At 55.7% G+C, this 24,489-nt stretch overlaps 3 protein-coding genes across 6 annotated transcripts in view; 1 reads left to right on the top strand and 2 right to left on the bottom strand.

Annotated features, from left to right (window-relative positions):
- Ppp1r37 (protein phosphatase 1 regulatory subunit 37) overlaps positions 1-10,277 on the bottom strand; it is a 35,378-nt gene extending 25,101 nt beyond the window's left edge. Inside the window, exon 1 of the mRNA XM_020172969.2 lies at positions 9,660-10,277. Coding sequence (XP_020028558.1) covers positions 9,660-9,873 — 214 coding nt within the window. The 5' untranslated portion in view covers positions 9,874-10,277. The remainder of the gene's footprint in view (positions 1-9,659) is intronic.
- A 1,472-nt stretch (positions 10,278-11,749) lies between these two features.
- Gemin7 (gem nuclear organelle associated protein 7) lies at positions 11,750-20,055 on the bottom strand. Of its 4 annotated transcripts, XM_074057601.1 has the most exons (4): positions 18,052-20,055; positions 17,227-17,388; positions 12,676-12,739; positions 11,750-12,594 (listed from the first exon to the last, which is right to left on the bottom strand). In XM_074057601.1, the coding sequence occupies exon 4, from the start codon at positions 12,577-12,579 to the stop codon at positions 12,196-12,198; it is 384 nt and encodes a 127-aa protein (XP_073913702.1). In that variant the 5' UTR covers positions 12,580-12,594; positions 12,676-12,739; positions 17,227-17,388; positions 18,052-20,055; the 3' UTR covers positions 11,750-12,195. The 4 variants fall into 4 exon arrangements, with proteins under 4 accessions (XP_073913702.1, XP_073913703.1, XP_020028574.1 ...); XM_074057602.1 differs by lacking the exon at positions 12,676-12,739; XM_020172985.2 differs by lacking the exon at positions 17,227-17,388.
- Positions 20,044-24,037, top strand: Znf296 (zinc finger protein 296). The gene is made up of 3 exons (XM_020172988.2): positions 20,044-20,454; positions 20,681-20,830; positions 22,994-24,037. The coding sequence occupies exons 1-3, from the start codon at positions 20,154-20,156 to the stop codon at positions 23,953-23,955; spliced, it is 1,413 nt and encodes a 470-aa protein (XP_020028577.2). The 5' UTR covers positions 20,044-20,153; the 3' UTR covers positions 23,956-24,037.
- Positions 24,038-24,489: the final 452 nt, after the last annotated feature.

Raw genomic sequence — 24,489 nt, 5'->3', positions numbered from 1 at the left:
AACCATCCAGACTCTGCAGACCGGAAGCGCACTGGTTATTGCCTAGGTTGGGGGCGGGGGATGGGGCTGCTAGCTAAGGGGGCAGGGTGCCTTTGGAGGCAAGTAAAATGCTCTGAACTTGATTGTGATGATGGCTGCACAACCATGAAACACTGGAAACCAACGCTTTTTAAATGGGTGAGTTTTAAGGTACATGAAACAGTTCTCAATAAACTATTTTAAAAAATCCCAGATGGCAACATTAACAAGTGACTATTTTCTTTTTTTAGGCTTTCTGACTTTTCCACCTTTCTTTAGGGTCTGGACAGAATGACAGCACACTGCCAAGGTACTTGACACTATGGTTTCTGGAGAGATCACACGTGCCTTCTCCCCAGGGCCAGGAAGAGAAAGTGAGGCTCAGGCAGGAGGGCAGTTGGATGGGGGTGCGGGGCTCCTGGAGGTGGAAGGCTGCCTTCACACAGCTCACACCTTTCTACTAACAACTTCCAGGCAGGCCTCTTCGCTTGCCCTCAAAGCCAGAGGCCGAGGATCAGGGCAGGGGCCAGCTGCTTCTGCCCTGTGTGCCAGGCTGATCCTGGGTAAGTAGTCTGTGGCCTCACGTGGAAAACAAGGCCACCCTCCAGCCCTGGGGGGTAGGCTTGTGCTGCCTGGGACTCTAGACTGGGGAGCAGTGAGCACAGGCATTGGGCCCAACAGATGTGGCACCCCAGGGTCAGTCTGCCAGCATACTCTAAGGAGGACCCCATGTGGGCCTTGTCCCTGGGCCCCACCCACCCCATCCGACTCTGCCCTGCAGGAATGGCAGTCTCTGAGCACTATGTACCTGGAGCTATGCTGGGGACACAGAAAGAAGTGAAACAGTACTAGCACTGCCTCCTGGGCTCCCGGTCCAGTGGGGTCACAGAGGGGATAGGGGAAGAGAACAGGGGGAAGGGACCCAGAGAAGGTCAGCAAGGGCAGTGGCTCCCCAGGAATGGAGCACCACCTGGTCACTGTGGTCCAAGTGAACAGAACTGGGCCAGAAAGCAAGGACCCCAAGCCTGGGGCAGAAGGGGCCACAGAACAGGGAGTGAGAAGGGAAGAAGAGTCACCAGAGTTGGAGCTGGGCAGTGGGTGGCTGGCCACCCCGACACCCGTGAGTGCCATGTTACTAGAGGGAGCAGATCAATTCCCAGGACTTGCTTCCACATTGTGATATGACAGCGTGGAAGGTCTGGGCTGCCATCCCCCTAGATGGTGAAATGACAGCACACAGACACACACTACAAAAGGAGCTCGGGCACTATCCTGCCACACAGGGTGGACCACCAAGTCTGAATCCCATCCTGAACTGCATTCCCACCAGGCTGGCTGGGGACACTGGGGGCGGGCTAGGAGCCCCTCTACTGCACCTCTTCCTCTAGACCCAGGATGGCATGACACAGGGACTGCCCCATTGCTCGTGGCCTGCACTGAGACCAACATTGCACAGTGCTTGCTCCCCCACCTACCTATCAGGCTCCTGCTTGGGCCTGGCACAGTGCCATGTGGTTTGGGCACAAGGTACACAGTGGCATGGACCTGAGTGCTCCTGCCCTCCTGAGGCCACTGGGGAGAAGGAGCACAAACAGGCCTACATAGGGCCAGACGGAAGCCATCTGACCGGAGCCCCCTTCAGAGCCAGACAGAAGGTTTGTTGCACCCAAAGACAGGCTATAGGTGTCTCGGTGCGTGCTGCCACCATGCCAGGATGTACACAATGTGGGAAGCTCTGTGCGTGCTCAAGCATTGACAGGAAGCCACCATGGCTTGGACCCAGTGGAGCAGGGCCAGGCAAGTCCAGTGGTGACCAGCAAGGGTGGCAGGGTCGGGTCATGCTGGGCCTCCTGAGCTACAATGAGGTGTCCCAAGCAGGATGTGAAATGACGGCGGTGTAACAGGGTCTGCTCTCCAAGATGGCTGGGGCTGCTGGGAGCGGGTGCAGTCAGGGCTGGCACCACGCAAAGTGGACACAGAAGAGCTGCTAGTTGTCAAGGACTGAGGAATCAGCAAGTACAGGAATAAAGGACCCCAGAGCCTAGGGCCAGTGCCCAGGAGCATCATGAGTTCCAGACCAGCCTATGCTTCATAGTGAGACTCTGTCTCAAAAACAAATAATCCCTAGAGCTTGCTGGTCTTCCTGTCCCCAGCTTTCTAAGGCCTCTAGCCTAGGTCATGAGAGCTCCAAAGTGACCGGCCTGGGTCTTCTTAGCACACCCACTCTGGTTCCTGGAGGAGCTTCTCCCAGAAACCTGAGGGACAGGAAGCCATCTCCCAGGCAGGTGGTCCAATGAGGGACGAGGGACCCAAACAATAATAGAGTGTCGTGGTGTATGGAAACCCAAGAGAGCAAGATGCTGTGGGCTGGCTTGGGAAGGCTGAGCAGGATGGCAAGGGGGGCAGGGGACTGGGCAGCAGGGGGAAAGGCCCACCAGGCTGAGGTGTGGGCTTGGGCCTGTGAGCCTGATTAAGTAAATGTCGCAGAACTTAGACCTGGTCAGAGCTCTGTGAAGTGAGCTGTGATTATCAGTCCCCATCACCACATGCTCACCAGGAAGCATGACCAGTGCTCACAGTCACTCCCAGGGGTTGGCTCCTGCCTGCCTCGCCCTCCAGCCTCCTCCAGCTCAGCACACAAAGGGGAGGCCACTCAGATCAGCAGCAGCTCTGCTTACATGAGTGACAGCAGCTGGGCAGTCTCACCTGAGACTGGACAGAGGGAGGAGCAGTGACAGGCAGCACTCGAGTCTCAAGTGCCACAGTGCAAGAAGGGCCCATCCACCCAATCCAACCCAAGAGCCCATCCCAGCTAGAGCCACCAACATAGACTCCTGCTGGGAAGGGAGCAGGGTGCTGGGCACATCACATGACCTCAGCAAGTGAGCAAGCCTGGCAGCAGACACTTGCCAGCCTCTACCCCTCTCAGGCCCAGCACCTCACAGCTACCTGGGGAAGGGAAGGGATGGTGAGACTACTTGCAAGGGCCTCCTGTGCCCTCCATCCCCCACCGAGCCACTCATGAAAGGGGCTGGGGGACAGAGGCGGGGCAAGCCTTTAAGGTACCTCCTTTCTGACTCAGGGAAGGACAATGGGCCTCCAGTATCCAGCCTCCTGGCCCCTTCTGAAACTGGGGAGCCCTCCACCCCTTCCACTCCAGCTAAATGCAAATACCATCCCTGGCCTTCTGCGCAGGGATGGAAAGCCCTCTGCAGCCGGGGCTGTGGGGCTTTGAAGGCGCCCCCAGCCTTTAAAGTCTTGAGGCTGCAGCCTCAAGACTAGGGAACACGCACAGCTAGCTCTGTGCTCCCCCCACCCAGCTCTTTGCTCCCCGAAGTCTAAACGCTTTCATAAACTCCTCATCTGCCAAAATGGCTTCAGCAACAGGGAAAGCAGGCCACTGAGAGGGCCTGCCCAAGTTCATGCAGCCTGAGTGTGGAGGAGCTGGCATCACCGTACACCAACTGCTCCCACCAAGTTACCTGCTCTCCAGGCCTCATGACAAGGGCAGGCCGGACTGTCATTTCACTTTTTGAAAGGAAGGAGCTGGGGCAGGATGACGCACAGTGCCCCAGGTCCTTACTGTGTGCCTGCAACCACACACTTGTTAACTTGATCCTCAAGACCCATATTGGGATACTGAGGCAAAGAAGCCTAGTGATGCGCTCAAGGCCAGAACTGCCTGGGCTCAGGCTGCCTCTCACCACCTCAGACACTGGCACAGGCCCTCCATAAGCTCCATGTTTTCCTCATTAGAATTTGGAATTTTCTGGATTTGAGGAGTGATTGGATATATACATGGTGCCAGGTCCACACCAGGGTCTAGGTGTCCTGAAGGGACATGGCGGTGAAGTCACTTGAAGAGGTCACATTGGCGGGTACGTGTGCCCAAGGTCACAGGCTGTGCAGGGCTGCGGATGTCCTGGCAGGCCAAAGATGCACCAACAGGGAAGGAGGGGGGAGGTTGGGGAGAAAACTGTCACCTCAGAAGTGTGACAGTAAACACTGGAAGTTGGAGCAATAGCTAATGCTTATAATCTTAGCTACTGGGAGGCAGAGACAGGGAAGACTGCAGTTTGAAGCCAGACCAATCTAATGAAAAACCCGATGAAGTCAATGTCAGCTATCAGCTAATTCAGGGCCACGTGAAGCCAGAGCTGCAGACCCCTCCTCCAGAGTAGTGCTAAAATCACCATTGTGGCACTTCTTAAATCCCTGTGTGGCTTTCAGTGTCTTCTCCAGCCTCACCTGTGGCCTCCTTACTGCCACCTCCCGGAAGCCTGGCTTTTTCCTGTCCCTTGAACATGCCACCATTGTCCTCTGCCACCGGACCTGGCACATACCTCCAGCTGCCCCGCACCTGGCTGACTCCTTGATTTTTTATCAGGTGTCGCTGCCCTGCCTGTGCTCTGCCTGTGCCCATGACCACTCAACCAAGGCCTCAGCTCTGCTTGAGGAGAACTGTTTACTGGTGACCCTCACACTCCACTGTGACCTTCACTGAGACAGGGACTAGGCCAATTTTATCTCCCCCAGCTCCTAATCTAACATGGAAGATGGAATGGGTGACTGATCACAGGTCACCAAGTTGCTCAGGCAGACTACACGTCACCAGAAGAGCATGTCCCAAAGGCCAAAGGACAGAACAAGCAGCCAATACTGAGAACAGAGGAGCAACCCAGCCCTCCTGGGTCTCTGCATTTGCACAGGAACTGGCGACACCTCCCAAGTACCCCTTACTCTGTCCATTCCCTGGCCCTGCCACACCGTGGGAGGCCAGAACTGCCCTGCATTCATGCAGGTCATGGTGTCTAGATGACCTGAGCACAACCATACACAGGGTTCCTGCACTGTCCTGCTCCGGGGTCAGACTATGTGGGCATGAACCCCAGCCTGGCCACTTGCTGTGGGTGGCGTGACCTCAGTGGATTTACCTCACTGCTAACCTACTTGGGACTTGGTACCAGGGGCACCTTCCTGCTGAACTAATTTCCAAAGGCATAGAGGCCTTTGGAGTGGGCATTGCAAGCTTTCTTGCAGCCTGAGTTCCTATGTCCTTTGGGACCAGATAGTTCAGTGCTTGTCTGACCATGGGCTCCAGATAAGTGTGAGGTCAGTCCCAGCCACCTGCACTCACTCAGGCACAGAGGGCACTGCTGGGATCTTGGGCGGAAGGGCCTGAGCCCAGGGATAGCCACGCTGGAGCCCAGATGGACTGGGAAGTTGCCAGGAATCTCTGGGTGATGCTGCAGTCCTGCCCCAGGCAAGCAGCGCCATAGTTCTTAATCCTTTCAGAGCTGGTGCTCGCTGTCTGGCTCCCAAAAAAATGCACTCACACCTGGTAACTCAGTGGCTATTCACTGAGTGCCAGATCTGCATGCTTTCTGGGGCTCACCAGAGCCTGCCTGTCACTTCAGAGGAAGAGCCCGTTCTTTGTGCTGAAGAATGGCGCAAAGTGGCTCAGCTACCTGACATCCTCCCAAAAGGCCCTGTGAAGTATGAGCTGAGAAAAGCCTAGCTCCGTCCCCATTGGTCCCGTGAATGTACTGGGTCACAAAGGTGGCCTGTACATGGCCTCTACCCTTGAAGGGCGGTATGTGCTAACACAAAGCCAGAACTGGAGGTAAGTGAATCCGGGGCGCTGGCTGGGGAGAGCTGGCTGTCATCTGTGGCTTTGGAGGGCTGGGGTCTTGGCACCCTGTCTATCCCTGCTGGTGGGCTGACACGCTTTGAATCCACTTCAACTCAAGAGGTGGAAACCCGAGACAGACTGGGTCAGACCTTAGGCCAGCGTCCCCATGAGTCAGGTGGGGGCATGCATCTTGAGGAGAGGTCCTGAGAGAAAATGGGGTGCTGCCAGGGTCACTGGTGAGAAGGATGAGTGCATGAGCGCAGAGGCGAAGTGACTGTGGGTGGGACAGGAGTGTGGTGACAGGAATAGGACGCAGGAGGCATGGTGCTCAGCTAAAGGCTTGATCCTTACTGTCACCTATCACCATCCCTGTCACCAAGGGAGGACAAACTGCACCAGCTATATTTTACAGACAGAAAAATCAAGGCTCACAGAGAACCAGCGCCCATCCCATTGTTGCCCAGTGCCAGTCAATGTGCCAACTCCAGTGGCAGCAGGTGAGGCTGAGCCACTTTCCCCAGATACCAGGACTCACTCCAAATGCCTACCAGATCCTCCTCCCTCCTCCCACCAGATGGCTTCTACCTGTCAAACCAGTTTCAGGGAAGAAAGTGCAGCACAGGCCTGGGAGGACAAACAGCGTGGCTTGCCACCCCCTCGGTCTTAACAGCAGCTACCACCCTAATACCCTCCCTACCTCCCAAACTCAGGTGGCCAGAGACACACATGTGGACGCTCAGAGCCACCCCTCCACATGCGGTACCTCCTGGGGGGGCAATGTTGCTACACACTGCAGGACTCTGGTCAGAGCCAGCAATGAGTCACTGGCGGAACTAGAGGGAGGGGGACCATCTCTGGGACCGTGCCGGTGTCATGTGCTCTGATCACAAGTTCCTCTCACAAAGCCCAGAGAGCTCAGCTGTGCTTGGGAGACCAGTCGGCCCTGCCCTCAGAAGCACTGGGACCGCAGGGTCTGCCTCTCACGGTGGGGGCAATGAGCCAGCCCCCTCCCAGGCACCCACGTGCCAGCCTGGCAGTGCCAAAGGTGCCCGTTCTGCTCTTGATTTCCGCCCAGCCTCCCCACCCAGATTCACTGCCAGCAACACACCTGTTCTGTTTTTCTGTCCCTACCACCACCATCTCCTCAGACATTCTGGACGGTCTGCAGGGCACAGATCACCACTCTTTGGTACAGATTTGGAAACAGGGCCCAGCAAGAGGCCGAAGACTGCACTGCTGCCAAGGGCCCAGGCTGCTCGGCCCAGGTCAGCCCCTCCGTCACCCTGCTGGATGCCCTGGGCTGGGCACCTGCTCGCCCACTCCCAGTGTGGCAGGCATCAAGGAGATTGGTCCCTGAGACCCTCCCTCCCTCCCAAATTCCTTCCACCAGCTCAGGTTACCTCCAGTCCTCTACCCAGCCACAGGCTCTCTATCTGGGCCTGTAGGGAAGGGGGGCCATGAGAAGCAGAACAGCTTTGGTGACTAAGCTCCTCAATTCAGACCTGCCAGCTCCTCAATCTCCCTGGTCTTGGCAGGGGTCATGCCACCCAGCAGGTCCCAAGTGCCCTCCACCCTTCCCACTGGGCCTACAGCTCAAATGCCACCTGGGGCTAACAGAGCAACTACAAGTCTCCCACTCCAGGCCAAGCGCTGAGCCCTGCAGCCCCACCCCACACAAGCCCCTCACTCGCAACCGGCCCTGCCTGACCTTTTGTACCTCAGTTCCTCTTCTGCACCCTGCAGCCCCAAGGTCAGCAGCTACCCTGTCCTCTGGACAGAGGTCCGAACCTGCTCCTTGGGGTTGCCAGGCCCTCTGGGCTTCTGGCCTTTCAAATCCCACTGTGCAAACTCACAACTCCACAAGCTCCTCCCCGCCAGGCCCAACACCCACCCAAGTGTTCCCTGGGATTCCAATCCTGGGCGGTCACCCATTTTGCAGTTGGGAAAACTGAGGCGCAGAGCAGTAACAAGCCAGGAAGTGAAAGGAGCAGGATTTCACATGAAGTCTTTTGCCCTTGAGGTCAAGTTCTCAAGCCCTCTCCAGGCCCATCCATGCCACTTCCTCTCCATCCTGACCAGCTTTCTACCTCTCACTAAAGCTCCGTGAACAGATGACTGTAAGGGGACACTGCCACCAGCTCCCTAGAGAATGCGGATCAGCTCTGGGGCCTTCTCTTCTCCCAGACTCCACTTCCTCCCTCAGACCTTTCTCCTGTCTCCAAGACTGGCTGTGAAAAACCAGACCCTATTTGCCTAGGTAACAGCTGTGACACAGGAACTGACAAGGCCTGTCTTGTGGGATCCTCACTACAAGGAAACGAGCACCTCCATTTGCAGACAAAAACCACAAGAGCTGAGAGAGGGATACCTGCTTCCTGAAAGCCCTTCCAGAAACTGTACCCCAACCAGAGTCAGCACTCCAACTGCCCTCACCCCGGGCCCCACCCCACGAGCCAGCCTTAACAGCACCTGCAACTCCACTAGGGCTCAGCCTGGCCAACCACAGTTCTCCTCGTCAACCCTGTGGCACAGCTACTGTCACCCACTGGTGGAGTGGCAGAACTGAGGCTGCTTCCTGCACTGGAGGTGAGAGCCTTCAGCCAGGGTCCAGCTGACTTTTCCTTCCCTAAGCCCCAGTCCCTCCCCCGCCATACCCACAGCCCTGCAGTCTAGTGTCCAAGGACTGGGCTGATCCCAGTGCCAGAAGTCTAAACTAACCACGGCCTCGTTGATAGTAACCAGCCACACTGGCATTTCCAGGGGCTCCCTTTGTGTTCCCTTCCCAGTGACCATGTTTTCACCTTTATTTTAAAGCCACCAATTCCCTCAATGCCCACAGACTGGCAACAGTGCCTCCCCACCCCTGGGGCCAGCAGACCTGTCCCTGCGGAAACTGACAGGCTTTGCCAGCACAGAGGCGGGTCTGTGTCAGTCTCCTTGGACTTTCCACCTTTCCAGCACAGTGGGTCCCACACACTCCTCCCGTTGCACCTTCAGCTCCAACCCTGACCCAGCCTCTCCAGGGGACTTCGAATCCACCAGCTACTGAACTCTTTCAGTGCCTCCACCTTCTACTGACCAGCAACCCTCTGCTCCTGAATGAAGGGACTTTCTTTTCGGGGATGGGGTGAGAGGAGAAGGCACTGCACACAGAGCCTTTTTTCTCTAGTTTTCTTTCTGTGGTACTTCGGATGGAACTCAGGGCCTGAAAATGCTCTATTCTGTGAGCCACACCCCCACCCTTTTTGTTTGTACTTTTGTTTTTAAGACAGAAACAAACCCTATCCTCCTACCCCCACCTCCTCAGTAGCTGGGATTATAGATGTACATCACCACTCCCAGCCAAAGTGGGTTTTTTTTTTCCCCTTCTTTTGAATTCCAAGACCTGTCACTACCTTAGACTTTCTCAGTTACCTGCAAACTGACCATCTCCCACTCCTTTCTTGGGAGTTTTCTTTGACTTCCTTTTCCCAATCCCAAAACTTGGCAACTCTACGGCCACAGTCTGGGTTTATTCCTCTTCCTCCTTCCAGCCCAGAAAGTGATCAGGATGGCCACTCCTTGCAGGAGGCTTGCAGACCAGCAACTTAATGTCGTGTTATCCCGATGGGCCACATCGAACTCCTCCAACCCCCGCTTCCCAGGCCAACGTTGCTCCCCAATTGCCCTATCCATCCTTCTCTGGGGGTGAATTCAAAGGTTGCCAGTCATTTCCCGAACCGCCCCCCCCCCAACTTTCTTTTAATTACCCAGCGTTTTAAATCCTAAAACGTTGGTCCTTAACGACGCGGGGGGTGGGAGTGGTGGCAGAAACCCAATACTTTCCACCTTCCCGGCCCTACAGCCCTCTTGGCTCCAGCTCTAAGTTAGCAACTGGCTCTTTAAATTAATATTAGGTGCAATTTACTGAATGCCACCTCCGTGCGGGTCCCGACCCCGACCTCTCCCGACTCGCGGGTCCCCCCCCGCCACCGCCACGAACCCGCTCCCGCACCCCCGCCGTAGCTACCATGTCTCCAGGGGTCTTTGGGCTCCACCGCTCCCGACACGATATCCTCGTCCGATGGGAACGTGACGCGTTTAGCTGCAGCCTTGAGGCGCCCGTCGGCCGGGGGCGAGGCTGGGCTGGGAGACCCGGCCTCGGCGGGGGCCTCCTCGGCGTCGGCGTCCGCCTCGGCGTCCGCGCCCGGCCCGGGCGGCGCCTCCTGCGGCGGGATCTCCATCGCCGCCGTCGCCTCCTCACGGGGGCCCTGGGGACATGCCCCGGGCCCCGAACTCGTCTCTCCGGGCCCGCCCGCCGTCCCGGGGCATGGGCTCCGCTGCTGCCTCAGGCGCCGCCTCCGTTCGCTCTCCTCCTCCTTGTCGTCGTCGTCGTCGTAGTCGTCGCCGCCGGGAGCCCCAGTGCGCCTCCGCCGAGCCCCGCGCGTAGCCGCTCGTCCGCAGTCGCACTTTCGCTAAAGACCGAGGAACCTGCCACGTACTAAGAAAGCAGAAAATCGGCTTCAGTATTTCTAGGGACGACTGTTTCGCGAAACAAAAAGAGGCGAACAGAAAGCGGAAAACGCTATGAGGAAAAGAAACGTGAGCAGAGAATCTGCAGCGCCGGAATTGCAGAATATGAGAGGCGGGGCGAGGTGGACGCCGTCTCCCAGAGCAGCACGCACGCGCGAACCAGAGCCGCCCCGTCCCCGTCTAGTAACTACGCTTGGGCTCCCGCACATTCGTCACGAGTCCAGATAACGGGGAAGAGAATGGAGATGATAGAAATCAAAACGCCTGTTTGGTGTGGCTAGGTCAACCTGATGAGAAGGAGGTGACGGGACGGAGGCATTGAAAAGAAAGGCGGTCAGCGCTGCAATGGATATATGAGTACGTACAGGCGACAGATGCTAACAGAGGGATTCTCTGTCTGGAGAGGAAATCTGATCTCTTGTTAGCCTCTAACTTTCCATTTTCAGACTGCAGTTTCACCAAAAGCTCTCTGAGCGTGGCAGCGTTGCATAAGATGCACAATATTAACAAACACGAGCCTGGCATGGTGGGGAGGCTTTCTAGAAGGATCGCAAGTCTCAAGGTCTGCCTAGGGCAACTTAATGAGACCGTTTCAAAAAAAGAAGAGTGGGGATGGGGATGTAGCTCAGTGGTAGAGCGCTTGCCTAGGAGACGCAAGACCCTGGGTTCGAACCTGACTACCGTAATAAAAAAAAAAAAAAGTCCGTGAAAAACATCATGAGCCTAATTTTTTAAAGAAAAAAGAAAACTGGAAGAAAAAAAATCTCAAAGACGAGCGCTGAATCTGCCGACCCAAACACCGGGTGGTGGAGGTGAATCGCAGGATCCGGGACAAGCCCGCTCCCCACCCCCGGGGCTCGATCTGGTAGCCCAGGATTGGCGCCCGCACTTTCGCCTAGCTTTCCCAGCCCGCCCCTTGCTCGAGAAGGCGGGGCTGAAACCGGAAACGAGGCTTGGGCGGGGCGAGCCGCGTCGTTGCCGAGGCAACGCGGGAGCTGGGCGGGGTGCTGGCCAGAGTAGGCGAATGGACAGATGGCAGCCGAGGCTGTTCCCCGGTTCACCATAGTCTGCAACAATGGAAGGCTTCACTTACACTAGGAACTTGAAGGGACTAAAAAAGGGACGGAAACTTTTTTTTCTTCTTAGAACCACCTGCTGAGAGATTTCTAGTGACAGGGCTAATAGAAGCGGTGACACGGGCCACCCCTCCAAGGCCGGAGCTGCGAAGCCTCCTGCTACCCACTGATCCTCAGCTTCTGCGAAGTCGCGCACGGGCTCCAAAAGCGGCTTTGTGGCCTATCACGTACGGAAGGGGCACATGTGACCCATCCTGTGACCCAGCACGAGCCACACCCCTCACTTGCAAAAGGCCACCCCTAAATAAAATTTGGTCCAAACTCCCCGTTCAGAGGGGAACCGGCCACCCCGGAAACAAACGGAGGTGCAATGTCCACACCGTGATCCCGGCTCCTCACTATCTTGGTCCATCCCTAGAATTCCAACCTTGGATAACCACCCTACCACCCCGTAAATATGGCTCCGTCCCCATCTTCCTCGAGGTACACTGAAAGACAGGGGAGTCAGGGATGGTGGTGTATGCCTGTAATCACAGCACTCCAGAGGCAAGAGACCAACCTGGGCTGCATAGTGAGACCCTGTGTCCACTGCCTGGGAGTGGGGGGGACAATAAAGAAGGAAAAGAAAAGCAAGAGTCGAGTTTTCCTGGAACAATAGGATCTTTGGCAGAGGGGAGCACTGAGGACATCCTCAGGTGGCTGAACTTTCAAACCTCTTCAATCCGGGTTCTGCAGAGCTCAGTTCTGAGGTAGAACATTCCTTTCAGTGGATCTAGAATTCCTGGGGCTGCAGAGTTCCAGATGGGGTCCCAGAGGTCTGAAGAATCTGGAGTCGCCTGGGGTTGGGTTCAGAATTCCTGTGGAGTTGAGAACTCTACATGGCCAGTTCCAGCCCCGGAACAATGGAGGTGTGGGATTCCTGGCTGAGTCGGAAGAGGGGTGGAGGCAACAATGTCTTCAGGGCTTGAAGGTGTAGGAAATAATGTCACTGCACCGGAGCAGTGCCTCGGCCTGCACTCCTATGGGAGTCTGCAGCTGCGACACGTAGAAGTTGGCCACATCCAGGTCGGTGGCTCCAAAGTGGGCGGTCACATGCACACCCTCGTGCAAGGTGAAGGTCACCGGGTGACCCACCATGGCCAGCAGGCTGCGGAGGTAGCGCTCCCGGAGGGCAGCTCGTGCCTGCTGCTCCTGCGATTCCAGAGATTCTTGGGTTTCAGGAGCCTCAGGCCTCAGGGGAGCCCTGCGTCCACCAGGGGCAAAGCCTCTGCTGAAGCCATCAGGGCCCCGAGGGAGCCGGAGCACAGGCACAGGCACAGGGATGGCTGGCGGAGTCTGCATTGTCTGGGCTGCTGACTGAAGAACAGGGAAGGGATTAAAGGGGGGCACAGGCTCCAGGAGGGAGGAAGGGTAGGCACTGCCCACCAGCCATCTCACCTGCCTGTTCAACCGATTTCACTTGCCCCAGCTCCCCAGAACAGGCACAGACTTCTCCCAGAGCCTAGGGCCAGAATCAAAATATTACATGTGCAAAACCAGGAGCCACGAAGGCAGGACCTTTTTTCCTTTCTTTTATTTTTCTTTTCTGAGACAGAGTTTCACTAAGTAGGCCACTCTGGCCTTGAACTTGAACACCTCCTGCCCCAGCCTGCTTGCTGGGATGACAAGTGTGCGCCAGCATGCCTGGCTTCTAGCTCTTCTGGGTTTTGCAGTGCGGCGGAGGGAAGGCCTGGCCTTGCGCACGCTAAGCCAACATTCTACCAATCAGGCTGCACCGCAAGTCCCCAGGACAGAGGCTTTTGGTTGCCTTCGTCTAAGCCTTATCCTGGTTTAGACCATCAATATTCGCCAAAGCAAAAAACCTGAACCTCAGCCCCAGCCACGCCAGTGCCTCTGCAATCCTAGCTTAATCCAGAGTTAGAGATCAGGAGGATCATGGCTCAAGGCCAACCTGGGCAAATGGTTCCAGAGATCCTATGTGGAAAATACTCAACACCGAAAAAAAGTCTAGTGAAGTGGCTCAAGCAGAAAGAGCCTGCCTAGCAAACGTGAGGCCCTGAGTTCAACCCCCAGTACCATCAACAACAGAAAAAAGGACTCTCACTCCCACGGGAGCTGCCTGCAAAGGGCTCCTGCTGGCCCAATCTGGAAGGACGTGAGAATTAAAATGACAGTATGAGCTGGACTGGTGCCTCAGGCCTGTAATTCTAGCTACTCAGGAAGCAGAGATCAGGAGGATTGAGGTTTGAAACCAGTCCGGGCAAATAGTTCTGAGACCCTATCAAAGGAGATGGATATCCCCTTAGCTCAATGACTCAGTGATCAAACCAACATCTCAGTATTGGACACTGAAAACAGGTCAGGACACCACTTCTCTGGTATTCCTGCCAAAAAATGCATTGCCAAACCCTAATTGAGGGACCTTCCACCAAAACAAAACAAAACAAAAAACAACCACCAAAAAACCCAGGTCTAGACTCCCAAAAAATATCAAGGTTGGGGCCAAATTCTAGTGCTCAGGAGGCTGAGTCAGAAGGTTCTAGGGTATGGGGTTAGAGTGAGACCCTGCCTCAAAAACAAACAAAAAGACTAGTTCTCCAACTAGTGACTTGTCATTAATTAGTATTGCTGTGTGACTGTGCCTTGGTTTCCACATTTGTAAGACAGGGCTGGCATGGGAACTAAATGACACAATCAGTGTGTCAGCCCTGCTATGATGCTGAACACATAGGGAGAAACAATGGCCCAAGCCCAGTGTGGAAGTGACACCTATAATACCAGCACGTGGAGGGCTAAGGTGGAAGGAGTTTGAGTTCAAGGGCATTCAGGGATACATGGCATGACCCTATCTTAAAAATAATAATAATTAGGACCAGGGATGTAGCATGACAGAGCATTTGCCTAGAGTGTGCAAGGTCCCAGGTTTCTCACAAGCACCACAAAAAATAAAGTTTAGTTGGGTGCTGGTGATTCACCCCTGTAACCCTAGCGACTCAGGAGGCACAGATCAGGAGGATCAAGGTTCAAAGCCGGCCCCAGGCAAATAATTTTCAAGACCCTATCACAAAAAAAAAAAAAAAAAATCACAAAAATAGGGTTGGCAGAGTGGCTCAAGTGGTAGAGCTCCTGCCTATCAAGTGTGAGGTCCTGAGTTCTAGCCCCAGTACCCCCCCAAAAAAAAAGCATAGTAAAGTAAACACATAAGGCAGTAATGTAGCAGTTTACTGGCAGTGTGGAGTATTCTGTACTGCACATAATCACATGCACAAGCTTGTATGTTAATTGGAAAGTGTCCCCAGCATGACTACAACCCTGAGTACGCAGTGCGCTGCGCTGCTCTAAGCCTGTGCCCTCTCTAGGATTCTTGGCTCCAGTATAACCTTACAGGACCACTGTCAAGTGGTCCAGTGTGGAAAGTCGTTATGTGGTGTATTTGCCCATCTGCTGCCTGTTCTGCCACAGAATGGAAGCCTTTTTTGGGGAGGTAGCACTGGAGTTTGAACTCAGGGCCTTGCACTTGCTGAGGTGCTCCACCACTTGAGCCACGCCCCAACCCCGCCCATTTTTGTTTGGGGGGGGGGGTTTGAGGCAGGATCTTGTTCTATAACCCAGGCTGGCCTCTAACTTTCAATCCTCCTGACTAGCCTCCCCAGGGCTGGGATTATAGGCATGATCCACCAGGCCCAGCAGAACATAAGCCTTTGAGAGGGACATGTCAAATTCCTTCATGAGTCCATCCCCACCCCAGTTAACAAATACTGGCTGAGCAGGAGTGGAGTGGGGGCTTGGAAATATTTGTTAAAAGCATGTAAAGATCCACCCTTCCAGGCCACAAGGAGGTGCTCACTCCTCTGTGATCCTTTAGAAGCAGGAGGATTGAGAGTTCTAGGCCAGTGGACTACACAGTGAGACCCTGTCTCACTGTGCTAGGAGGTGGCTCAAGTGATAAGTGCCAGCCTAGCAAGTGTAAGGCCCCAAGGTTCAAACCCCATTACCACAAAAAAAAAAAAAAGATTCTTCCATCTAAGAACACATTCCATTTTACAGAATGAATGGTGCCTTAATTCTAGACAGAAATTTAAAGAGTCACCTATCCTCTTTATCCAATGTTATCAGCAAGCATCCTCCCTGTGCCCCATACCAGGTCCTCTTAGAAGCAGCTAGGACAGAGACAGCCCCATGTGGCCCTCCTGGGCCACACTGACTTGAATGCAGAGGAGTAAACAGAGCAGAGTGGGCAGGCTGGACAGGACAGCAGAGGGGCTGCCAGCCATGGGGGGCAGGGGTGGTACAGAGCTTGGTTTCCAGGAAGGAGGCTTAGGAAGGGTCCCTATGATGAGGTCATATCTCAGCACTGCCCTGAATGAAATAAGGAAGGGAGCCCTGAAGCCACTTGGTGGGAGCACTGCAGTCAGAGGGAGCCAAAAGGCAAAGACCTCACAGGGAGCTTTGAGGTATAGCCAGGTGGGGCTGGCCCAGCTCCTGCAGCCTTGTGGGCAGAGGTGAGAACCTGGAAGGAGCAGGATGGCTCTGAGCTGGAGGAGCCTTGTGCCCAGGCCTTTGAAGGAGCCCTCTGCCTGCTGCCTGCAGATTGGAGTGTGGGGACCAAGAAGCAGAGAGCCCAGTGAGGAGGTCACTGCAGCAGCCCAGTAGAAGACACGGTGGGGAAAAGCTCTCACTAATGCAAGGATTTCCTAGGTTGAGAAAAAAAGCTGGTAAAGCTGACTCCAACTGGGGATGTGGCTCAGTGGTGGAGCGCTTGCCTACCATGCACAAGGCCCTGGGTTCCATCCCCAGCACTGGAAGAAACTTAAAAAAAGCTGACTCCAAGGTTTTCTGTCTGATGGGGGAGACCAAGGCAGATGGGATTGAGGGTTATTTACATTTTTAATTTATCTGGTCACTATCACTCCGACTCAGTTAAGGATCACATGCCCCCAGGGTCTTCCTCCAAACTAGATTGAGAGTTTTTTGGGTTTTTTTTTTTTTTTTTTGGTGGTACTGGGGTTTACTTGCTGAGCAGGCACTCCAGGACTTGAGCCACTCCACCAGCCCTGTTTTGTGGTGGGTATTTTTGAGATAGGTTCTCACCAACTATTTGCCTGGGCACCTGGCTAGATTAAGTTTTAAGAAAAATAGCCACACCTTCCTAAATGAGTGATGGGAATTAAACCAGCAGCCAAAAAATTCTGCTAAAAAAAAAAAAATAGTTGGTGCCAGTGGCTCACGCCTATAATCCTAGCTATTCAGGAGGCAGAGATCAGAAGGATTGCCATTTGACACCAGCCAGGGCAAGTAGTTCTGAGAGACCCTATCTCGAAAAACCCTTCACAAAAACAGGGTTGGTGGAGTGGCTCAAGTTGAAGGCCGTGAGTTCAAGCCCCAGCACTGTGGATAAATAAATAAATAAATAATAATGAAGGAAATCCTTGTTTTCTACACTAGGGGTAGAGAGAGGGAAGGGGAGGGAGAGGAAGAGAGAGAGAGAGATTTGGTCTTGTCCACGGAGCCTCACTTTTCTTACAGGGAAATGAAGTGGGAGATGTTAAATCCTTTACTGGAATTTCTTTACTGGGTAAGAGCTGGAGATTGGCAGAAAGGGGAGGGAGTGGGACCTCCCCTGGTACTCTCAGGGGGCAGACTTTTTCCACCAGCACTAGTGAGCACTTGAAGGTTCCAGAGTGAGGGTGTGATCTGGTTTGAGAAAGGTCACACAGGGTGTGTTCAAGAAGGCAAAGACTATCATCCATACTCCTTGGTGACCTGTCCCCAGAGGCCTTTATCTTTTCAGGTTCCAAACCAGGGATATCCTGCCCTCAGGATGCAGGAAAAAATGTCGGAACCCATAGTCCACCATATGGAAAACTAATGTTAGAAAAGAACCCATTCCCAGTAGGTCAAGGGCAGAGGCAGGGAACTCCAGGGTTCTCCCTTCCTAAGGCTTCAGATCTCAGTTTATTTAAATTGGATAAGAAAGTGTTAGCTCACGTCTGTAATCCTGTAATCCTGGCTACTTGGGAGGCTGAAATCCGGAGGGTAGAGGTTTGAGGCCAGTCAACACAAATAGTTCACAAGACCCCTTCTCCAAAAACCAGAGCAGACTGGCGGAGTGGCTCAAGTTGATAGAGCGGCTGCCTAAAAGGGTGAACCCTGAGTTCAAAAAAAAAAAAGAAAGAAAGAAAAGAAAAGACAGAAAGAAGAAAATGAGAACGGAGGGGGCTGTAGTTCAGTGGTAGCTTGCCTGGCATGCACAAGGCCCTGGGTTCCATCCCCAGCACCGCAAGAAAGAAAAAGGATCAGTTCCGTGGCCACCCGGTGCCAGTCTCCAGAGCACAGGACCAGGTTGAGTTAGCAGGTTAAAGGTCAGGCCCCAAGGTGCAGACTGTCCACACCCGCTCCTCGGGGATGCAAATCCGTCAAGTGGGGCCGCTGGAAGCTCAGAACCTGAGCACAGAATCCGTCTCTTCCCCTGCGCCCCGGGCCGGTCAGTTTTCTTTCAGTTCCGCCCTGGCCACCCAGCGCTCTCCTATTCTTAAACTAAGTGGGTCCTCCCGGCCCCCGGGCGTCCCCTTCCCACTCCGCCCTGGGCTTCGGGCTGGACATTCTTCCCCTCCAGCTCCGAGGGCCGTGATTCCACGCCGGGAGCGGCGGGAGCCTCAACACTGCCACCGTCCCGTCACTACTGTCACCATCGCAGTCATGTCCCCTGCTCCGCACCGCACCGCGTGCAGCTTCCCCATGACCTCTTCCCACCAGTCCCGCCTCGAAGGCCGGGAAACCCGCTCTGGCTCCCCACGGCCGCCCGCTACTCACCGAGGTCCACACCTGCTGGTGCCCCCACTTCCGCCGGCGCCCCCGCCTGAGAGCCCCGGGCGGGCCGCGAGCCGCAGAAACTGGGTTCCGCCGCCGCTGCAGACCCACGTGGTCACCGTCCGTTCACAGGCTCCGCGCCCTGCACTGCACTGGGAACCTCCTGCTGGCGTCTGTCACCCGGCGAGTCGGGGCATCTGGATGTCCATTTTTAGGAACATAACTGAAACTCCAAAAGGGAAAGACTCCCCCCACCCCAACCTCACTGGGTTAAGGGTAGAGAGTTTGGCCTTTGGCCCCCACCCCCTTGCACACAGACACCTTCCTTGTGAGCCCACCTTCCCGACAGGGAACCTTGCGATCATGCCCTCAGCAGCAACAAACCAGAAAAAAGGATTACAGCACCTGGCATGACAGGAGGCGGTCATTTTGTCCTCCAGCCCTCTCTGCAGCCTCTTTTAACAGAAAGGGAAACTGAGACCCTGTGTGGGGAATGTGAATCTCGCTGCTCTAGGCCCAGATGGAATTCACTTTCTCCCTGTTGAACCCAGGAAGTTGCAGACAAGCCTGGGTGGCATAGGGAGACCCCATAGATATAAAAAAAAATTGTCATGAACCAGTAGGGGCTCTAATCTCCACCCCCCCACACACACTTCCTACATTTTAGTGGATAAATAAAGATATAAATAAGCAAATACATAAACAAGATCTTTCAGGAAGATAAAATTGACGGACAGTGGAGAAGTGGATGGTAAAACTGGGTGGATTTCTTCAGTACTACCTCAGATAACCCTGTACTTCCAATGTCCTCTAATTTGAAAGATGGAGAAACTGAGGCCCAAGAGAGAACTGGGGACAGATGGAGGTCATCCAGCGTAATTTACAAGGCCTTCAGCAGGGTGGGGTTACTTTAGATGGGCTGGTCAGGCAGGCCCTGGGCTCTGGGGAGGACAATTGAGCCGACACCTGAATAACAATATGAGGAAGGGCAGGAGATCAGCATCAGAATTCACTCAGGTGGGCTGGGGACACCTGCAGAAGGACAGACCCGGACTCTAACCTCAGGGGGCTTGCGCTGGGTGGGGGAGAGGACAGTCAACAGACTGTTCTATACTGTGATGGGGTTGGTGCCCGGAAGAAAAAAGAACTTGTAAAGGATTGAGGGTGGGGCTGGGTGTTGATGCCACTTCAAACAGCAGCCGCTCAGAGAGAGAATTGCTACAGGAGGGAAGTTGGAGGGGGCCCATGAGAGGCAGGTGGGGGCTTGGCTATGTGGTTTTAGTGGACAGCCCAGGCCTACAAAGAAAGTAGATGATGTGTGCGGATTACAACCTCCCTTGGCTGAAATAGCCCCGGGACAGAGCTTCTGCCTCGGGAAAACCAAATGACCCTTACTGAGTGACCTGTCTTCTCTCTCCTTCCTCTCCCTCCTTGTTATTCCTGATTGCACTGGCGTCCTGGCTGGTCTCAACTCTGACCTGTCTGCCCTTCCCAGGCATTCAGGAGAAAACTAAAGCCTTGCACGGCGTAACCCTGTCCCCCTTCCTACCTTTTTTTTTGCCCTATGGTACTTGCCATCATGAAAGGCACTTTTCCCCAAGTATGAACTCTGTTAGGACAGCGCTTATTACACAGCCTGGTGCCTAGTAGGCGCTCAATAAATGGTTGCCAAATGGATTTTTCTTGGAATGCAATTAATGGCGTAGTCTAGATTGATAATTGGGAGCCTAGTAAGAAAGGCAGCCTACCATTTCTGGCTTGCGGGGTACATGCAGGCATCCCGTGCCTCAGTTTCACCAGCCCGAAAATGGGCTGTTGCTACTCCCTCCTTGGGCGGTGGACTTGGGAGGGATTAGGTTTGGTCATTAAGCCCAAGGCAGTGGGCAAGGCCTGTAAATTAAGTTTGGCCTCCCGCTGGGCCCCTACGGGGCCGCCCCTGTCCTCTCCCGCCAGGCCCCGCCCCCGGTGGGCGGAGCCACAGCCTGGCCAGCACGTGTAAAAGTTCGCCGCGGGTCGCCGCAGCCACTCACCTGAGCGCTGCGCTCCGAGCGCGCACTGCTCGTGCGTCCTCAGCCCGCCTGTCCCGCCGGCCCGGCCCGCGACTCATGTCCCGCCGCAAGGCCGGCAGCATGCCCCGCAGAGTACACCCCGTGCCCGCCGCCACCACTCCAGACGACGAGATGGAGATGTCGGACCTCGTCATCGATGTGAAGCCCGAGCCAGACGCGCAGTCCCTGCAGGCCCAGGGGCTGGGGCACTTGTCCCCGAAGGACAGGTCCGCGCCCGAGAGGCTCGGGGGCGAACCCCGCCAGTCCCTGGGCCCCGGGCCCGCGGGGGCCGCCCTCCACGCCTTCGGCGTGCGGAGCCACTGGGCCCTGTGGATGCCGCTGACCCCTAACCCTGCCGGTGAGTTCTCCCGTGCCTCGCTCCTCCGCCCTGGCCTTGGGACCAGCCTGCCTTCCCTGTGGCCCTCAGGTGGGACCCACTCCTCTGAGAATGGACCCCTGGGTCTGCCTTATGTCCTTCGCCCGGTCCTGTCCCCCAGGCCCCCCTCTGGCCTTCGGTTTTCCCCTCTCCCTCGGAACCCCGAGCCTGGCCCCACCCACGCTCACCACCCGCTTCCTCCCTGCAGACCGTCAGCCCTGGACCGACAAACACCCAGATCTGTTGACTTGCGGCCGCTGCCTGCAGACCTTCCCATTGGAAGCCATCACTGTCTTCATGGACCACAAGAAGCTGGGCTGTCAGCCCTTCAGCGGCCGCAGCCCCGGCCAGGTGTCAGGTGAGACAAGCCCGGCGCAGGCCCCCTCTCCAGTCCGAGGCGCTGGGCTTCCTGCGGGAGAGGGGGCCGAGGTGGACAGGCAAGGCGCCGAGCCTTACTTCCCCTTTCTGGCTCCCTGGGGTGCAGCCTAGGCGTGGCCAGGGCTTGCCTGTCCTAGGGCTGGGACTAGAGGTGGGGCAGGGGCGGAGGCTGGACAGGGGAGGGGGACCGCCCACAGGGTGTGGCCAGCCCCAGGAAGTTAACTGGCCTAGACACTTGCCACACACCCCCCAATCTGGTTTCACTTCTCTTTCCCCATGGACAGAAATAACTGGCCAGGTGCCTGGACCAGGGTGGCAACAGGGGGTACCTCTAGGGAGGGCAGTGGCCTGAGGGGGGCGGGGGAAGGCCACCCCCTCCCATCTGTTCTGATGGGGCAGCTTGTTCAGAGTTAGGGAAGGGGCTTCTGGATTTTTCAGCCCTAAACGCTGGGAAAAACCCTGGTTTGGTGCTGGATACTTGGGACACCCTTCTCTGGGGAGGGAATTAAAACCTTTACTGGTGCTTGAACCAAAGTAACACTTCTTACAAGTGCTGGCTGCAGGACTTATCCAAACCTTTGAATCTCCAGCCCCGGGCTGAGAGATGGAATTATATATTCAGGGCTGGGCCAGGAAGGGCCGATGGTGGGAGGGGGAGGAGCTATAATTAAATAAGACAGGGTGGGTAGCTGGACATGGGTGGGGCTGTGATGGAGTCCCAAGAGCAAAACTCTCCCAATACTTGGAATTGTGGGCACCTTAGTGGGGGGTCAGCTCATGTTTGTTGAGGGTTTTATATGAACCAGCTTGCTCAGTTGTTCCCTACTGGAGGTCAGGACGATCCGGAACAGAGGGAGCCCCTGGGATCCCTATGGCTGAGGACACTGAGGCAAAGATGTCTCACCCAAGGTCACATGACCAGGGAACAGGGGGCTATGAATTTGACTTCAGTCAGGCAGCCTTCACCTGAGCTCTTGACTTTCTTTTTTGGGGGGGGGTTGGGACTGGGGTTTGAAGTCAGGGCTTTGTGCTTGCAAAGTAGACACTCTACTGCTTGAGCCACACCTCAGTTCATTTTGCTCTGCTTATTTTGGACATGGGGTCTAAAGAACTGTTTGCCTGGGCGATCCTCCTGATTATAGGGGTGAGCCACCAGTGCCTGGCTCCAAGCTCTTGCCCTTGACCCTGGTTCAGTGTTGCATCCCAAGGGCCACCCCATGCAAGGCTGTCTAGGATTTTAAAAAATCTAGGAACAATTTGAGAGGGTCTAGAGAAAACAAATTTGTGGTCAATTATGGGCTGGTGGAGTGGCTCAAATGATAGGGCGCCTGCCTAGCAAGCATGAAGCTCTGAGTTCAAACCTCAGCACCACCCCCCGCCAAAATGGGGGGGACCTATTTGGGGTCTATGCAGTGACGGGGAGGGGCAGGTCCTCTCTCCCATCTAGACCTGCGGCAAGAGGGGAAAAACAGATCATTGTGTGGAACCTGACACACAAAACCCCACCCAGTAATCTATAGCTCAAGTGGTACAGGGCCTTCTTTGAAAGTCCAAAGTCCTGAGTTCAAACCAGCCATTTTAAACCTGTTCTCCACCCGCTCCCACTCCCCAGGTTTCTGGTTGAATCCCAACTCCACCCGCACCGGTTCCAAGCTGTGTGACCTGGGGAAAATGTCTCTGTCTCTGTTTTGTATGAAACTTGGATGCTGGCACAGCACCTTCAAAAGCACTCCATGATTTTGGTCTTTTTTTTTTACTCCCACTGCTAGAGATGGAACCCAGGGCCTCTAGCATGCTACACATAGCTCTGCCACTGAGTCACACCCCTAGCCTGTCACCTCTTTTGCAAGGCCTTCCTGACTTTCCCTTTCCCCAATATAAAATGCATTCTCACATTGACTTAACATAGCGCTTTTTTCTTAAAGTTATTTTCAAATACACAGAGTGCTCATGTATTCAGCACTCACAGCAGAGAATGCCTTACTTCCAGAAGCTTCAAAGGCAGGTCACTTCATCTGTCTTGTTACTGCAGAGCCCCAGGCCCCTGGAGTGGAGCCTTTTCCTCCGGAAGGTGTCCAGCTGGCACTGTAACCTGTGACTTCCGCCACCTGCACTAACACCCTGCCCCTTCTCTCGTTTCTAGAACCCCCAGAGCTGAAAGCCCTGAGCTGCCTTCGCTGTGGCCGACAGTTCACTGGGGCCTGGAAGCTGCTGCGCCATGCCCAGTGGGACCATGGGCTGTCCATCTACCAGACGGAATCAGAGGCCCCGGAGGCCCCGCTGCTGGGCCTGGCTGAGGTGGCCGCGGCTGTGTCAGCAGTAGTGGGGCCCCCACCTGAAGCCAAGGCCCCTGGCATGAGTGGCATCTCCCGGCGCAGCCCCACGTGCCTGGTGTGCAAGAAGACCCTTAGCTCCTTCAGCAACCTCAAGGTGCATATGCGCTCACACACGGGTGAGCGGCCCTATGCCTGTGACCAGTGTCCCTACGCCTGCGCCCAGAGCAGCAAGCTCAACCGCCACAAGAAGACCCACCGGCAGCTGTCAGTCCCAAGCCCCTGCATGGCCACCAGAAGCCTGGAGCCAGCCTCCACTGCCCCTCCAGAGCCTGCTGCCCACGCTGCCACACCAGCCAGCACCCTTCCACATAGTAGTGGTGAAGGGGCTGGAGCTGCAGCCACAGCGGGTGTTCAGGAGCCAGGGGCTCCTGGCCTTGGGGCTCAGGCGGGCCCCAGGGGGGGTGATTGGGGACCTGTCCCCAAAGCACAGAGAACTGAGCCTGTAAAGAGCCAGGTATCACCCAAGAAGATCCCCAAGTCAGGAGGCAAGAGCCGTGGGCCCGGGGGCAGCTGTGAGTTCTGCGGGAAGCACTTCACCAACAGCAGCAACCTCACAGTGCACAGGCGCTCACACACCGGCGAGCGGCCCTATGCCTGTGACCAGTGTCCCTACGCCTGCGCCCAGAGCAGCAAGCTCAACCGCCACCGCCGCATGCATGGCCTGGGGCCTGGCAGCACCCGCTATGAGTGCCCACACTGCTGTGTGCCCTTCGGCCTGCGGGCCACCCTGGACAAACACCTGCGCCAGAAACACCCTGAGGTGGCCTGAGCACTCAAGTGCTGTCCCTCACTCTGTCCATGTTCTGTGTCCCTCCTTGTCCTTCCCTGTTAGTAAATGTTATCCACTATCTACCACGTGCCTGGCCTCTGGCTTTCTTGGAATAGGAGGCACCCCCTCCTTGGGGTGGACAGCTGGATGGACCGGTTTGGGGAGGGGGGTGAGGAGGAGGCCAGCCCCCAGTGCCCAGGGCACAACAGGATTGGCACAGAAAGCTGTGCTCCCGGTTCTTGGGGTGGGTGAGGCCAGGGCAGGGGCCGGGCGAGGGCGGGGAAGAGGTCTGGACCTGTCACCAGAGGCCCCTGGGCAGAGTGAGTCGCAGCCCATCCTCCACAGGTTGGGCCAGACGCCCTGTCCACAGACAGGCCTGGTCTCCCTGGAGCTGGCCCCTGTTCCCAGCAGGCTTTGCTGGGCTGCAGCAGGTTGTACATTACCACAGCATCCTCACCTGCCCTGCGAGACCAAGTCCCACCCTGGCTGGTGGACACTGGGTTTGAGGCCCACACCAACCACACAGACAACACC

The sequence above is a fragment of the Castor canadensis genome, chromosome 16 (assembly GCF_047511655.1).
Source record: "Castor canadensis chromosome 16, mCasCan1.hap1v2, whole genome shotgun sequence".
NCBI lineage: Eukaryota > Metazoa > Chordata > Mammalia > Rodentia > Castoridae > Castor > Castor canadensis.
Note: the sequence above shows the minus strand (reverse complement) of the source record. Positions and strands in the feature narration are given on the sequence as shown.

Coding starts and splice junctions, on each gene's coding strand:
- Gemin7 (XM_074057601.1), bottom strand. CDS start 12,579: ATGCAGACTCCGCCAGCCATCCCTGTGCCTGTGCCTGTGCTCCGGCTC.
- Znf296 (XM_020172988.2), top strand. CDS start 20,154: ATGTCCCGCCGCAAGGCCGGCAGCATGCCCCGCAGAGTACACCCCGTG. Junction 20,455..20,680: donor GCTGACCCCTAACCCTGCCG/GTGAGTTCTCCC, acceptor TCCTCCCTGCAG/ACCGTCAGCCCTGGACCGAC. Junction 20,831..22,993: donor CAGCCCCGGCCAGGTGTCAG/GTGAGACAAGCC, acceptor TCTCGTTTCTAG/AACCCCCAGAGCTGAAAGCC.